Source organism: Melospiza melodia, chromosome 18 (assembly GCF_035770615.1).
Source record: "Melospiza melodia melodia isolate bMelMel2 chromosome 18, bMelMel2.pri, whole genome shotgun sequence".
NCBI classification, from domain to species: Eukaryota; Metazoa; Chordata; class Aves; order Passeriformes; family Passerellidae; genus Melospiza; species Melospiza melodia.
Window position 1 is genome coordinate 3,085,060 of NC_086211.1, and position 17,103 is coordinate 3,102,162.

A 17,103-nucleotide genomic window follows, 5' to 3' on the forward strand; every position below is an offset into this window, starting at 1 on the left:
AGATTTTTGTCTCACCTCCCACACAGAGCTTTCCATCCTGTCCCCAGGCACTGACCTGGGAGCAGGCTTAGGACAAATCCCAAAGGTAGCTACAAATAATTTTGGTCACTCACCTTTGGAAAAATGTTCCCACAAAGCAGACAACAAAAAAGACATTCAGGTTAATTTGCTGTTGTTATGGATTAAATGCAAGGCAGACAGAAGGAAGAGAAGTAGGATAAAAATCATTCATCCTCCAAAATTGCCACCTCAAGGGAAGAATTCCTCTGGAAGAAGCTCATCTGAATCTTCACATGCAGATATCAGAACTCCAGGTCTGTCAACTTTAGAACCTTTCAGTTAAGATGAACTTCTCCTACTTTAAGGCCATAAAATATCAGTGCAGGGTTTTCCCCACTCTCTCTCCCAATTTCCTTAACATCCCTTTTTTAATCAATAAGCATCAAAACAAAGAATCAGTTTTTCTCTTTTTTATTATTATTATTTCTAGCAGACAATTTACATAAAATTCCCCTTTTAAGTTAGTGATTCATAACTTCCTGCAATAAACTACTTAAGGAGCAGCTTTGGTAAAGAATGGAATGAAACAACCAACCAAAAAAAAAATAACAATCACAGCTGATTTTGAAACCAACACAATTCACCAAATTTAGATTCAAAAGAAAATCTGCCAAGCTGTATTTTCTCAGTGTTTCCAAATATTTCACCTTCCTCCTCCCTTTTCAGGTTTGTGCAGATGTGGGAGCTGCATTCTGTCAAGCAGTTTGTCCTGCTAGATCATGGAAATCCATCTTTACATGATTCGTAGCCCTTGGATGGAGGACTCTAAAGTCTTGAAGGAGAGAAAAAAAAAATCTTAATTACAATCTGCTCCAGTAGCTTGGGCTAAAGAATTCAGTGTAAATGCTAACAAAACCAAGTGAAAAACATGAATATTTGAAATTAGAATCCCAGAATGGTTTGGGTTGGAAGGGACTTTGAAGATCATCTCATTCCAGCCCCTGCCATGGCAGGGACACCTTCCACTGTCCCAGGTTGCTCCAAGCTCCATCCAGCCTGGCCTTGGGCACTGCCAGGGATCCAGGGGCAGCCACAGCTGCTCTGGGAATCTGTGCCAGGGCTTCCCCACCCTCACAGAGAGGAATTTCTTCAAGTAAAGGATTTCTTTCCAATGCAAGAGCCAGAGACCACAACAGTCATTCCTTTCAAAATCAGCCATGTACAGGCCAATGATACAGACCTAAAACTGCACTAAAGCAGCTCAGAGATCACCTCAACTTCTTGTTTGACTCCTGTCCCCACCAGAGCACTCTGGCACCACACAACACAGACAATCTATTCCTTCCCTATATCAGATCCCATATCCCAGTTTTGGGAAGACCAACAGGGACCTCTGTTGGCTAGGCCTGAGCAAAGCAAGCATGGACATCAATACAGCCTTTCAGCATTTTCAATATGGTATTTTCCAGCTGTTAGAGACAACTTCTTGCTCCTTGGGTAAGTTAATTCTGAGAGGACAGGGCCATGTTCTGCAGCAGGCAATGAGCAGAGCCCCATGGGATGGCAAAAGGAAGAGGCAGGGGGTTGTGTTGTACTAATTGTTCCTGTCCAACTGTGGCTGAGGCTGGAGAATGAAAGAATTAAGGGGATTCCTACAGGGACATTAGTAATTATATTAAAAAATAAATCTGTATTATCACCATCTGCTTAACAAACTGCATCTACATTTATGCAGATTCTTGGATCAGTTTTTTTATGGACTTCACTAATGGTTTTGAATATTCCAGTCTGCATTTCCTGCTGCTGCTAAAACCTGGCTTGGGGCTGAGCCCCAGGACTTGATACTAGAGATGAAAAAAAAGAAAAATCTATCACCCAGCTAGTTCACATAAACATGGTAGTAAAAGCACATTTTTACCTTGAAATCCCAGATGGTCATTGCTCCATCGATGCCGGTGGTGCAGAATTTCCGACAATCCCGTTTGTCTATCTCATAAATAGACACTTGGCTGCAAACAGAGAGTGAGAGCTCCAACACCCATTCCAGAGAGCCAGAAAACTGGGAAATTTGGGTTGAATTCTACTCCTACTCTTTGGATGGAGACATGACTATACCAGAGCCTACACTAGATTCTTGGTAGAATGCCTCAGAAAAATAAGCCAAGAAAAAGATGCTGAAAGCTCTTTAATGGCTTGGTGAGACTAAATGTTTTCCTTGAATAAAGAGAAATTGCTCAACATCCCTGGGGATCACATAACTCTTTTAATGCAAAGACATTTTTTTACCCAATTAACTGGAATGAAGCATTTTGATTAACAGAATTGTGGAATGGTTTGGAGCAGAAGGGACATTAGAACTCATCCAGCCCCACTCCCTGCTATGGGCAGGGACACTTTCCACTATCTCAGGTTGCTCCAACCCAGCCTTGAAAGCTTCCAGGGATGGAGCAGCCACAGCTTCTCTGGGCAACCTGTGCCAGGGCCTCCTCACTCTCACAGGGAAGGATTTTTCTTTATGTTTAACTCAAATTTTCCCTCTTTCAGTTTGAAAACAGTGACACATAATAAAGTCACATAGCAGTAACATCTGAAACAGGAAGCTGGGATGTGCATTTCAGGTGGATTTTGCTGGCTGGATTTTGCACAGTGCCTCCAGCCTCTTGGGAACTACCCACATATTTGATAAGATAAGCTGTGTCCAAGGTACACAACACATTAACCATGAGCAAACAGCTCTAAGGGCATGTCAATGATTAACCAGCAGCCACATAAATCCCAGAAACAGAGAGCTGCTGAGGAAAGACCACAAGGGATACCTGTAGCCATGATATTTTCTGAAAAATCCCTTTGCTAGGATTTTTCTCCTGAGAAGCTGAGAGAAACAAAACGTAAACAATAATTATCTGCTGCTGTGGAATGCAACACATGGATCTTTGATTGGTCCATGTCGGTTGTTTCCAATTAATGGCCAATCACAGTCAGCTGGCTTGGACTCACTAAGAGTCAGGAGCTTTTGTTATTCATTCCTTTCTGGCTAGCCTTGTGATGAAATCCTTACTGCTATTCTTTTAGTATAGTTTTAATGTAACATATATCATAAAATAATAAATATAAACACGGAGTCAGATCCTCATCTCTTCCCTCTTCCTGGGACCCCTGCGAACAGCACCACAGATAGCTTTGCTGTACCAGAGAGGTGTAGCTGGTAAGTGCTGGCAGAACAGGCTGCCTGGAGAGCTCTCCCTGCCCTGGTGCTGGCAGCAGGACACTCACGTGATGCTGTTTTGGTGCAGGGTCTCCAGGGTGGTGTTGCGATCCTCCGTGGTGGCTCTTTTGTCCATGTTGCGGAAGCGCTCCATGGCCGAGATGTTGCGCTGGATGCTCTGTTTGGGAATGTCCAGTTTGGACACGAAGCTCAGCAAGCCACGCTCGTCACAGTTGAAGAGCATCGGGCAGCAGTCGTGGCCCTGCAAGCAAAAACCCATCAGGAAACCTCAGCATTCCCTGCCATTCCAACAGGCAAGCACTGACACAGCTGGGCACAGCTGGTTTAGTGTTATTATTAACTGTGCAAAGTATGGGGTTTTCTCCCCCTCCAAAACACGACAAAGCTCTGCAAGGAGGAAATAGCAAACACTTACAGCTGCCACCACGCTGTTCTCCGAGACAAAGGACACGCTCAGGAGTGGGAGGAACTCTGTTTTCAGCTGCGAAACCCTGAGCACAAGGACATTTGTTAGAGGGATTCACTGAAACCTCTCATTTTCGGCTCTAACAAAAAACAGGCACCGTTCCCACACAAGGATTGTTGGAAAAGTCAAGGTAGCTTGGCTGTCCTGTGGTGACAACAGAAGGTTGTAATTTGCAATAAGAAGTTTCAGCCTAAGCAAAGTGTGCTGGAAGATTTATAACAAAGCCAAGTGTTCCAGGTGAAAGGCTAAGGTTATCAAAATTATGTGTAAACAGGGGCAAGAGTTAAAAAGGAATACCCCCAAAAATAGCTGTATTGATGAAGATATTAATTTCATTTAAATATATAGAACTCTTGAAATTTTGATGCTTGACATCTTTGCAGAGGCAAAAAGCCTGGATATTCATTTAAGTCAACTTTTGTGATTTAATGACAAATAAAGATTCTTGAACACTTTATAATGAATTATATAAATAGAAATATAAAAATTCTTAAACACTATAATGAATGATATTCCCTGCCACGTACTTATACAATTGTACTGATCAGAACCACAATTCAAAATTAATCCCAGCAATGCCTGGATGATCCCAGACACTTCTGCTACCAAAACCTATGGAGGATCTCATCCTTCCTGGCTGGAAAGCCAAGGACACTGCAAAGTTATGCAGATCAAGAGGAGCAGCAGAAGGAGCAATTGTTAGTAAAATATTTTGTTGCATTGGAAGGTGTAAGTTGAAACCTTGCATCAGCAGCATCTTAAGGACAGATGTTGAAATTAATATTTCATGAACTTACTTTCCAGCTTCTGGTTAGGAATGTGGTCTTAGTGCTGCAGTGAGCATGGATTCTCTTTGAATTGGGAATAATGTCTGGAATATTGCTTGGAACATTTTGTATTGCAAATATTGTTTTGAAAAAGGAAATATCTTTTCCTGGGTTACTCAGTGGAACATACCTTTTTTCCTAAATGCCTCTTTTTCCCCCTCCAAAATAAATCCACTATACACTCACTGAAGGATTCTTATGTGGAATTTAAATTATATACTCTAAAATTCACAGAAACAAACCTTATTCATAGAATATTTATATTTATATAAGCCTCAAAGAGACCTGGAGCCTACAGTAAAATAGGCAACAGAGGCACGAGCTTGCAATCCCAATATTCCACATGGAACCACAGAATCACTAAGGTTGGAAAAGACCTTTAGGACCCTCAGGCTCACAGCAGCAGCAAGGGATACTCACATCATGTTTTTGGAGGCATCAGCCACAGACACGGTGCTGTCGTGGCTGACCCAGGCCAGGCGGTTGCCGCTGGCGGAGAAGCTGACGCTGTGCACCCAGCCTCCGCTGCCCGCGCCCCCAAACTCTGACATCAGCTGCCCAAAAGGCATCTTGGAGCCCCAGGGAGTGCTGGCTGGCTTTTCATCCACTTCCTTAATGTAAGCAGAGAACACCCTGTAAATAAAAAGAATCTGGTGTGAACAAAGAGAGAACAAAGCTCATGGGAGCATGGGGTGCGTTTCATGTTGGAAGGAGAGAGATGGGTGCTGATTCTCCCAAAATAAAATATTTTGGTGTCTTTGAATGAGCCTGGAAGCAGCAGTACAAAGGGTGTAAAAGCTCACAGGTTTCTCATGAATGCTGTTCTTGTGGCCCTCTCCCTTTTTTCCAGAAGATGGCACAAAAATACACGTTGTCAGTGCATTTTTCCCCGTGCCAAGATTTCCCTTTCATCCTTTTGCGGTGCTAACAGCTCTCCAGAGTCAAGACTTCAGCTAGAGAAAACCCAGGAATGGCACTGTATAATTAGAAGCTAATACAAACACCTACAAAATTACCCACTTTTTAAGAACATTCCTGTTTTAGCAGGATTTCAAAGAAAGAAATCTGATGTTCTAATGCCAGCAAAGGAGCTCTGAGCCACCTTCTTCCGGTTCATTATTGCAAGAATGCCTTGAAAACCTGAAATACTGCAATGTTTTTACAGAATTTTTTTTCCCCAGCACTACAGTTTTTAAGGTATGTTTAAATAGAAAGCCTCCCCCTTTCATCAAATTCCTTCTGCATGAGTCAGACATGCCACAATATGGTGTTCTTGACTGTTACCATGGAATTTAATGGGACGTCACAACCATAGGATTTGAGTCCATTGAACAGGAGGAGCAAGGCAGCTACACCATGCTACTACCAGAGGGGGAAAAAAAAAAAATCAGTGTAAATGAGAAACTATAATCAAATATTCATGGTTGCAGTCACACACAAACAGGAATTATTTTATAGTGAGTTGAAGAAAATGTAGCCTCCCCTTCCCTGTTTTTTGTATCTTTTGTGTGTGTGGGGTAAGCACTTCCAGAGGTACCTATACTCAGCTTATTTCAATAAAGCTGCTCATATGGAATGAGAAGGGTTTAACTGCAGCTATATTAGGTACAGATTTTCAGGGAATTAAGTATGGATATATATTTGGCTCTATTAGTTTAAATATAATCTAATGATAATCCTTTAAAACTTTGAATTTTATAGAGCTACCTAAAAGGATGGTCTCTTAATGTATGGAAGTAGGACAAGATGTTTAAAGCAACAGCCTTTGACACAAGGCAGGAAAATCATACCTAAGTAGGGAAGACCTTGAATTTAACTGTTACTTAAAAATATAAGAAGTCTTCTCCCTTATTAAAGTCTCTCTGTCTTTTAAAACCAAAATCACCTCAGCTTGAAGGCCTCAGCCTTCAAAGAATGTTAGGAAATGACTTTCATTCCCTCAGCAAGAACATAAAATCATACTTATGTGTGCTTGTAGCTATAGATACATATGTATTTCAGATAAATATAAGGAGAGCTCATTTATCTTGGCCAAGCACCAAAAATCTCTACTGAATATCCAGCAATTTGCAGCCTGCCCTCCACTCCTTCCCCAAATTATTTCCCACTTAGTTGCTTATTACGTGGCAGTGGCTCTGGCAGATCCATTTCCTAATTTCCATCAGAACAGGTGCACACTTCAGGTATCTTTTTTTTTTAATATGGAACTGAAGGGAGAACTGGAATTCTAGAGATCTGTACTCCTCATTTACAAAAGAGAATACTTTTTCATGGTTTTGGGGAAGAAACAGAATCCTAGAATCCCACACACACACATTTCAGGTTACCTATGTCAGAATCCTGAGGTGCTTTATGAAACCAAACTTAAAAGCTTCCATATGTGAAAAGCAGCTGCTTCTGTTTCACATCACCTATTTTGTGACAGGAAGTGAATACATACAGTTTATCTAATTTAAACTGTAAATAAGGCAGGAAAGAGGAGACAACTCTCCCCTCTCTTTCCCAGCTTCCATTTAACATCTCTCCTTACATGAAAAGGTATCAAAGGATGGGGTTTAGATGTGAGGGTTTCATTCTGAATTAAGGAATGCAATAATCAGTCCCACCTCCCCCTCCCACTCCTCCTTAGTCGTTTTTAGTACACACTTTGAAGCTTAGAAATTGCCCTATTACATAAAGAATTTAAGAAAAGAAGCTTTCATTATCATTGAAGGTACAAGTGATTAAGTCAATGTGGATTCAAGTCAGGCCCTGCAGGCTCCCCATGCAGAGTTCCCTGCAGTGACCCCAATCACTCAGCACAGAGCAGTTTGCAGGGCCCATCCCTCACACTGCAATTTCACAATCAGTTGCAAAGTCTCCCCCATCCATCTCTCATACCAATCTGCCTTTAACAGCTTTTTTTTTTTTTTTAATGGTCTTCAAAAATCTCTTCTATTGTGTTGAGTTGCTGGTGGATCAATTGCTTGACTCAGCTCCCCACAGGCAAAGGGGAGGAAACAAGGAACTCAGAAAAAAAAGATGGGAAAACACCTTTGGGAATGACCAGTTACTCTGAATTTTGGAAAACTGCACCATTAGGGTATTGCTTTTTAACCTCTAACTAGCAGTGCTGGTGTTCTACAGGGTAACACCTGCTAATCCAACTTCAGCCTAATGACCAACTCTCAGCCTAAATGCTGTGTAATGTCACAAATTCAGGTGTGTCCCTCAGCAGATCCATGCTGGCAAAGTCAGGGCACAGCAGCACCAAAGCCAAGCTGGATATTTTATTTTGGTACCAACAGCAGTACACAATGAGCCACCTTTTATTTTAATAGCATGTGCAATTACCTGATGAACATACTCAAGCTACTTATTTGATCCAATAACCCAAACTGTAGGTAGATATTTTAGTTTCTCTCACCTGCACTTGAAGTCACAGGATCCTGCAGCCAGCAGGACATTGTTGGGGTGCCAGTCCAGGCTGAGGACAGTGGAACGAATTGGCTTTTTAATGTGTTTGCTCACCCACCTAAAACAAAAGCAAACCAAAATAAGACATAAATTTTATATGAACATGTTTTACCTGATTCCCACAAATCCATGAAGCGCTCCTCAAAAAGACTGCTACCTGTCAATGACAAAACACATCAGTTTTGGAAGAAACTTAATGTCCAAATCTTTCACATTCTCTTGTGCAATCTGTGAACTTTATGGTTAGCTTAATTAAACTTTCAAATATTATGAACAAACTCATCAAATATGTATCTCCTCAGCTGAGTCTTACTCCCCTTCAAGCTGATTTTTATGATGCATCAGATGGAACTTCTTGATGTGAATTTTGTCCAGGAATTGCCAGGTCCCTTCTCCCAGTGAGCACAAGGTCAGCTGGGACTGTGACACTGAGCTGAGCAGCACTATTTTCATGGATCACCAAGCACAAGTCCTTCTCCAGTCCTACCAACAAATTTTATAGTCACATCTCTTGCCTATTGACTTTTCTACTGTTTAAAAATACAATAACTATAAAACACAACAAGAAAATGGGGTGACTGCCAACAACCCAACCAGTGCATTCATCTCAATTATCTGCAGTGCAGTGCAAAGTGGTCCTGCTGCTGAATTCATCAATAGTGGCCTAAATATGTCTCAGCAGATTTGGTTTATCTGAACTATTTACAAACCAGTAATGAAATCTATTATTCACTTTATGGCCTTTGAGGTGATGGTGCTTTTTCTTTGATTTTACTTCCATCAGGCACAAGTTTTAAGGCTCACAATTTACAAATTATATTTCTTTAGCATATGGAGTCTCGATTCTTTTGCAGACAAGTGAGGCAGAAAAAAAGATAGCGATAAGTGAATATGCTGGAAAGCATAAAAGTCCAAAACAATCATTAAAATGTATTTTGCAGATGGTGCCATTGTTTTTTCATCTCCACATGGCAGACTGCACAGAGGTCACCTGTGTTTTTGTCCTGTTTAAGCAACCCAAAGTAAGAGACACACACTGATTTCAGCTACAGATGATACAGCAAATGTAGCTCCAACACAAGAAGACCAGAAGCATTAAGTTTAGATGCTAAAATGAGAAAAATGTTAATGGTAGAAATATCTTTGTGATATTCTTATGTGAAATCCATAAACTGTGGTAAAAGTACATGACAAAATGCAGAACAGGTCATGACAAGCTCAAACATCTAACAGATCACCCTGGAGATGTGACAGAATGACAAGAAATGGCCCAAAATAACAGATACAGAAGGAAGAGTCCAGTGAAGGCTTCTTCATTCATTCTGGCACGAAGAGGGAGAAGAAAATATTTATCTTTTTTTCAACCACAGAGTTGTAGTAATGAAATCTTTACTCTGCAGAAATTCTTGCACTTTCAGAAAAGCAACATATGTTTACGGCAGTCAGGCAGAGCACATCCACGCCAACTTGTACTGGCTGAAAATAGGCAAAGGCCTTGAGGTGCTACAGCAGAATGAAGAGAGAGAACCTTATTCCCCAAATGTTGAAGTCCACAAAAGAACTGATGAGGCCATCCCTCTACACTTCCTGAGTATTTCAGGAATTAGTAAAATAGTAACAGCATTAAACAACTTCAGCTTTGCCATGCTGACCCTCAAGACACAAACCCAGCTCACCAGTCATTTTCAGACTCAAAGTAGCACACGGATATGAGTCGAGCTCCACTGCCCACAGCAAACTTGTTCTCCAGGGGGGACCACTTGACGAAGGTGGCGGCGCGGTTGATCCTGAGGATGACCAGGGTGGGTTTCCACACGCCGTCCTTCTGGCTCCACACGTACGCGTTGCGGTCGGCGCCGCACGTCACGATGCGGTCGCTCTTGGGAGCCCAGTCAATGCCTGCCAGTGAAGGGGGCACAGGAATTCATTTTCCCCTTTATGTTAAGGGAAAACAGAGATCACCTCACAGTTCTCCGTCACAGAATCCCAGAATGGTTTGGGGTGCAAAACACCTTCAAGACTGCCCAGTTCCAACACCCGTTCACTATCCCAGGTTGCTCCAAGCCCCATCCAACCTGGCCTTGGACACTCCCAGGGATTCAGGGGCAGCCTCAGCTTCTCCAGACAACCTGAGCCAGGCCCTCACCACCCTCACAGGGAAGAATTTTGCCATATCTAATCTAAATCTCCCCTCTTTCAGTCTGAGGCCATTCCTCCTTGCCCTGTCACTGCAATTCCTGACAAACTGATCACTGACACAGTTATGACTTATGTCATTCCCCTTCATCTCTTATTCTCCAGGAGCTGTTTCAAGCTGTTAGGGATACTTGTTTCTCCCTCTAGCTTTCATCAAAACTACAGATCCCAAATTCCCAGATGCCAGGGATGTGCTGGCTGAGGAAGCTCCGAGGGCTGACCAACAGGTGGAGCTCTGCAGGCCGGCCAAGGCCTGTCCACCAGCACCCTCCAAACCTCTGACTTGTGCAAGATCCCTCTCAACAGCTGAAACTCAGCAATTCTAGAACTGCACAACCTCTAACAACATTTTGTGCTTGTTGCCAGACTGCAGCCATGATCTAAAGTTTAGATAACAGGGAGTTTTGGTTAGCTGCTATCAATCTTTACGCACTGACACAATGCTTACATTTTTTTCTGTGCCTGTTTAAGCTGTGTCACAAGAAGGGTTTACGAAGAAAAAAATAAATTCAAACAATAAAATAAAACCTTTGATAAAGCTGCCATTGCTTCTTTCCCCTCCTAGGAAATGAAGGATGTTCCCAACTGGAAAGTCTTATGGGAACATTATTTTTCATCTTTTCCCTGGCATCCTTTGGGATGCAGTCCTCAACTCTCCTGCCACAAATTATGTATCAGTGGTTTTCCATTACCACATTCAGTATTAAAAATATCTCTTAAGCTCACAATCTGAAAGTGGGATAAAAGCTGTGGAAAGAATTTGTACTAATGCTATCATATTATTCATACATTGTTTACTTCAAAATAAGTTTATGCTTAAAAAGTTCAGAGCTTGGTAGTCTGAAACTGCAGTTACAGGAGTTCTAGCACTGCCTTTGAAAGAGGGACCATCCTGTCTTTCCTTCCTTCTCCTGCCCACCACCTCCTCTCAGCAGCCCTGGTGCTATTCTGATTTAGGCCAAGTTCAGATTTTTAGCTCAGCAATAAACAAGCTCTTCCTGTGAGTGAGCAGAGGCAGCTCAGCACAAACCTGAGCCACAGAAGGACCTTGTCCCCTGTGATCAGGAGCTGCAGTGACAGCAGCTGACTCACTCCTGCCAGGGGTTACAAGCAGTTTGCTCAGTGGCTTCTCTGTGTGTAACCAGAGTTTAACTCCACTCTTTACAACCAGCAGAGTGTTTTGTACCCCAAAGGCTCACACTGTGCAGGAAAGCAGGGACAGTTCTTCTCCCAAGTCATGAACATATGGCTTCTAACACTAACAGGTACAAGTAGAATGTCTTGGGGAGGGGGGGACAGGACACTTGAGCTGCATTTGTAAATGCAGCCCAAATGACTCTTCACAAAGGAGCAGGATAGTTGCACTCTTGGACAGCAAGAATTGGAAAAATTAAAGTTCCTGCAAAATGCTGTTGGAGTGGTACTTCTGCCCATTAGTGAGCTGAGAAGAGAATTTGCTGCTTTGGGCATGTGCTTGTATTAATTACTTTCACTTCCTTAAGAGCATAAAGCCCTTTTAAAAATATCACCATGGAAAAAAAACCCCAACCCAGTTATATGAAAGACTGCCACAGAAAAATCACATTTTTAAAAATAACACCTTGTGACTCATTGTGGTAGCTCTTCTTAATTTCCATTGTGGATGTACAGGGCCTGCAATAAATGTGCTCACTGATGGTCTAAGTCCAGGACTGACCATTTGATATGTATATATAGTTCTTAAAAAAGGGTATTTATTGTTGGAAACCACAAAGCAATTCTACAGTTGTATACTTGATGAAATTTTAGCACTAGCACTTGAAAGGGAACAGCATGCATCACTGTGACACAAGCAGATTACTTCAGCAGACTGAAAATGTGTTCTCATTATGTCATTAGGGATGAAAAATAAGCCATAGATAAGAAAAAATGGCTCAGTAACTCCACTGAAATGTCTGGAAATGAGATAGGGCTTTTCTTCCTAACATTCACTGCATGCAGTTCAGAAAACTGCTGCAAGGCTCTGTCTAAGTGGGAATGCCAACCTATAAAAAGATCTATTTACTCAACACTTGCAGATTTTCTGTTCAGAATCTCAGCTGAGGAAAACAGGAGGGGCTGGAAAACTTCATGTGTGGCTCAGCACATTCTCACCTGTAATGTGTCCATTGTGTTCCTTCAGCTCATGAGCCTTCACCCACTGGTTCCCACTCTTCTTGTAGATGTGCACTTCATGGTTATTAGGGCTAATGGCAATCTCTTGAAAGAGGAAATAAAACAATCCAATTGTAGAGAAGGCTTTTTAGTAGCAAATGCTATATTTGGAAAGATTTTTCCCATCTAAAACCTCTATTTACAAATTTGAGAGCATTACATGGGCTTTGTCAAGGAAGGGCCAAAATCCCTGGAAAATCTCCAATAATTATGGACAAAGCATCATGGAATGGTTTGGGTTGGAAGGCATCTTTAAGATCATCCAGTTCCAACCCCCTGCCATAAACAGGGACACCTTCCACTATCCCAAGTTGCTCCAAGCACCATCCAAGCTGGCCTTGGGCACTGCCAGGCACAGCTTCTCTGGGAATGTGTGGGAAGAATTTCTTCCCAAAATCCCACCTAACCCTGCCCTCTGGCAGTTTGATATTGGTACACATTATCATGGTTATGAGTACTCTGCACAGGAAGACAACACATTTGGAACACAACAATCCACATTATATAGAAAACTTGGCCAAGAGGCAAAGCTTTGTGGAACACCAGGAAGACTCAATTACCTCCTATGCCAGAGCTCCAGCAACAAGCTTAGAAAAGCTCAGATTTTGGAAGACTTGTGCTTTTTGGACCAGAAGTAGAACATTTAACATGTAGAACTATGTATCTGATCACACCTTCCCTAAATGAGACCCAGAAGATCAGCAGATCAAAAACTGACAGTAGAAAGAAAACAGCAATTGAAAAATGAGAAACTAAAAATGCAAATGAGCTGATTACTTACGAGTACGGTCTCTGTTCCAGGCATGGCAGGTGATTGGCTCCAGCAGGAACTGATGCAGAGACATTCCGAGTTAAAGAGGTTCCTATGTTGTAAAAAGTGAGAAGGCTGAAAGGTGTAAAAGTGAAAACAAAACGCTTCAAAATGAGAGAATTAATAAATCCAAGTTTACCTTCAATATTTACCAAGCATCATTCAGTGCAATGCTACAATTAATTTACAGATCACAAGCTAATAAATATGATAAGAATGCTCAAGAGCTGCCTGTGTCACATCCCAGATATTTTCAGTAGGATGATGAATTTGCATTGTCCTGCTTACATTAGCTAATTGCAATTGCCCTAAAAGCCAGATACACTTGCTGCTTTGTGTAACCTCACAGACAAGAGAGCAGGTCCTCAAGAAACCTAATAAACCTATTAATTTTACTATGGAAATAGAACAATTAAAAAAATAAATATCTAGGACAAAGGTCAGTGAACTGATTCTAAAGCCTGACTTGTATGCAGGCTCACAGGCAGCACTACTACAAAATCTTTTTTTCAAGAAGTCAAACTGATGTGTAACTGGTCTGCTGATTTATTATTTGATAAAACCATTTATATGTATCCCAGGGAAAAATTACTAAGATTAGTAATTAACTAATTAGTAATTTCTTCAAGTTAATTATAGCAGTGAACTGTTTGATAATCAGGCTTCTGCCCCATGAAACTCTAAACATTAAAACAAGCTGAATCATTATAGTTTTTGAGTATTTGGTTTAAAAATGGCTAAATACCTACTTTTTAAAGTGATGGCTGGTACAAGAGACAGTACTGAAGTTCTGCAATTGGAGGCACATCCATCCACAGACACAAAGTTGTTTAAAATGTTTTTATTGTATTATCTTCCATCCATTTATGCTGCCTTTGGTTAATACACAGGATACAATAGTATATTTTTGAAATGAAAATATTTTAGACATTAAAGTATTTTAGACACCAAAATATTTTAGGTATTAAAAAATAGTATTATGTGTGCTGTATTAACCAGAGCAGCACAAATGGATGGAATAAAAACTCAAGGTCACCTGTAATAATAAAAATGTGCACAGCTCAATACGTCCAACTTGGACTTGTCAATTCCTTTTGGATATTCCACTAATTTTCACAGCAATTTATCACTGCCTGATGGATCAGTGCATTTTTACCCCCACATATCCCTCCTAAAAGAACTATCTCCGTGATGTCATTCCAAGACATCCACACCCATTTCAGCCTGGAATTACAACATACCCAAGTATGGCCATGTTGGCAGAGGGTGGAGCCTTCAGGACAAGGTAGGAATTTGGAAGCAAACAGGAAATGAATGGCAATCCAACAGAAACTTGGGACTGAAAGAAGGGTGAGTGTGCTCTTAGGGAGCCTCAGGAGTTACTATCACACCATCAGTTCAACAAATACTTTGAAAGTGCTGGATCTTGGAGCAGAGGTGAGACAGTTTTTCACCAATGCAAAAAACTGGAGAGACTTTTTCTTTTATTTAAGGAAATCAAGCACTGTTATTCTAAAAATATGCAAATTATGGGTGAATTTCAAATGTACTTGAAATACAACTTTAACAATCTGAGCTTTTAGTCCAGCTCATAATTTTAACCAGCATGATTTTCATGGTTCTTATAATAATCACATGCCACCAATCAAATGAGGTATTAAATACACACAGTCCTAGGCAAAATAATTATTTTTTGTTAATGTGAAAATGTTGCTATAATCTGGTTATCTCTGCCCTTGGACATCCATCATTTGAGATCCCATGTGTGGAAGCAAAACACAACTGCAAAGTGCTTTTTCCAGGATCTTGCTTTAGCTCCTGCCAACATTCAGTAGCAGCAGATTTCCATATACAGGAAAAGTTCAAGAGCTGTTCCACCAACAAGGAATGCTCAGCCTTTGCTACTCTTTCCGAAATAAAATGTAAAAATATCCAGTCTCCTCTCCCCAAGGAATGCAGCTATTTTGAAACACTTTCTATCACAACTGTAGTATTTTATTCACAGACTGGCATTACATATAAAATTTGGTGCCACCCTAACTCTTAGTTCAGGTATTTTTACTCAGGTGCTCCCAAAACCTACCCAAAGGTGTATGATCCATCCCTTCCCATTGACTGAATTACCTGAGCTTCACAACTGGCTACAAGAGACTTTTTTCCATTTTGCTTTGGTTACAAACCCATAAAACACAACAGTGATGATAACCTCAAAAAGCAGTGCTATTTCTGTCTCCTGATAGATACAGTGCCATGTTCTTTGGGAAGATAAATCTTTAAAAAAGTTTTCCAGTTATATTTATTCCTTACTAATAGACAGACAAAATTCAGCTTATACTTCTCTTGGGAAAACGCTGCTGGCTTTATGATTCTCAACAAATTAATAGCCTCAATGCCTTCCTATCATCCAAACTCAAAATCTCACATGGGGAAAATAACAGTATGGCTTTCTTAGCAAGTACTTAATGCAGCTCTCCTTGAGTTTTATTTCAAATGGAAAGCAACTGACTTTGAGTTTCAATAAAATATTTTTAAATGGAGGAAAAAAAAAGGGAAATCTTGCACCTTTGTAGAGCAATTCTTTCAGTACAAGGCCTGGAAGGATCGAGGCTGGGATGTACAGCACTCAGCTGCTGTCACCTCTTCTGGGGTGAGAAATATGTGGTGAATGGTACTTGGCCATTCCTGGACAAGCAGCCAGCCAGGATACGGACTCAGAAGTGGTGATGGAATGCGTGTGACAGCGAGAAATGGATCTTTTTAATCCTTTCCCCATCTCGGAGCACCTACACCACTTGCAAACACCGGGAAGCCAAGCACCTGCGCTGCAGGACAGCCTCCCAGCGCTGTTACTGCCTCCCAAGCCACTCAGCGCGGATTTTCAGGGGGGTGGGCGGCTCATCTCGGGCACCTCCCGACACCAGACACCGTTAGCAATCAGATATCAAGCAGATAAAGCCGCCGGGACGGGCACGGATTGTGAGCTGGGCCCTGCCAGCACCGGGCACGGCGGGGCCGTGTGGGCACAGCGGGGGAAACGGGGGGCACCTCCTCGGCCTCGCCTCCCCCCGGCCCCTCAGGGCGAAGCGGCGAGCGGTGCCCACCGCCTCGCCCTCCGCACGGCGCCCGCAGCCCCTCGGGGCAGCGATGCTGCGGTGCCTCCCCCCCGCGCTCCCCTCACGCCGGCGGCCCCGCAGGCTCCCCCCCGGCCGGCGCCCATCGCTGCCGCGGCCGGGACTCACCTGAGGCGGCGGGGGCGGAGCGGGACTCGCGGACTCTGGGCAGTCAACGCGACTCCGCTCCGGCGGCGGGAGAGGCCGAGCGGGCCCGGCTCTGACACGGGCGGCAGGAAACGCGCGGGGCGCCTGCGCCGCCAGCCCTCCCCACACAAAGGGCGGAGCGGCGCCTGCGCGGCCCCTCAGGGCGGGGCGGCCGCGGCCGAGGAATTGACGAGGTAAGGAGAGAAATTTAAGGTCATAAAGCCCGGCTGGCAATGTGCCCCCGCCGTTGTGTGCCCTAAACCGCATCGGGCAAGTGACTCTTAAACGCCTCCAGGGGTGGTGAGTTCGCCGCTTAGCTGGGTATGCTGTTCCAATGTCTGACCACCTAAACAGTGAAAAAAAATAAATTATAACATCTAACCTGACTCTCCAGTGACTCAATTTAAGGCCATTTCCTTCAGTCCTCTCACTGCAGGCACGGTAGAAGAGGCTGGATCCCGCATCAATACACGCTCCTTTCAGATCTACTACAAGTAAAGGAAATGGGGGGAAAAAGAAGGTATTTGCCCCTGCCCTGTTGTTTCTCTGAGGAGAAAAATAATAAGGGTGTGGTTATCGATTGTTCCCAGTAGATGATTCCCAAAATACAGAGGTGCTGGACACATACATGAGATTGTGTCCCAAACGGCAACACTCGTAACCCATCCTAC

The 17,103-nt window shown here is 42.6% G+C and overlaps 1 protein-coding gene across 2 annotated transcripts; it reads right to left on the minus strand.

Moving 5' to 3' along the window:
• Positions 1-455: 455 nt before the first annotated feature.
• Positions 456-16,549, minus strand: ARPC1A (actin related protein 2/3 complex subunit 1A). 2 transcript variants are annotated; one of them, XM_063171704.1, is made up of 10 exons: positions 16,415-16,549; positions 13,146-13,227; positions 12,305-12,409; positions 9,652-9,874; positions 7,926-8,033; positions 4,940-5,152; positions 3,642-3,717; positions 3,274-3,467; positions 1,919-2,009; positions 456-832 (listed from the first exon to the last, which is right to left on the minus strand). In XM_063171704.1, the coding sequence occupies exons 2-10, from the start codon at positions 13,207-13,209 to the stop codon at positions 794-796; spliced, it is 1,113 nt and encodes a 370-aa protein (XP_063027774.1). In that variant the 5' UTR covers positions 13,210-13,227; positions 16,415-16,549; the 3' UTR covers positions 456-793. The 2 variants fall into 2 exon arrangements, with proteins under 2 accessions (XP_063027774.1, XP_063027773.1); XM_063171703.1 differs by having other exon boundaries at positions 13,146-13,250; positions 16,415-16,543.
• Positions 16,550-17,103: the final 554 nt, after the last annotated feature.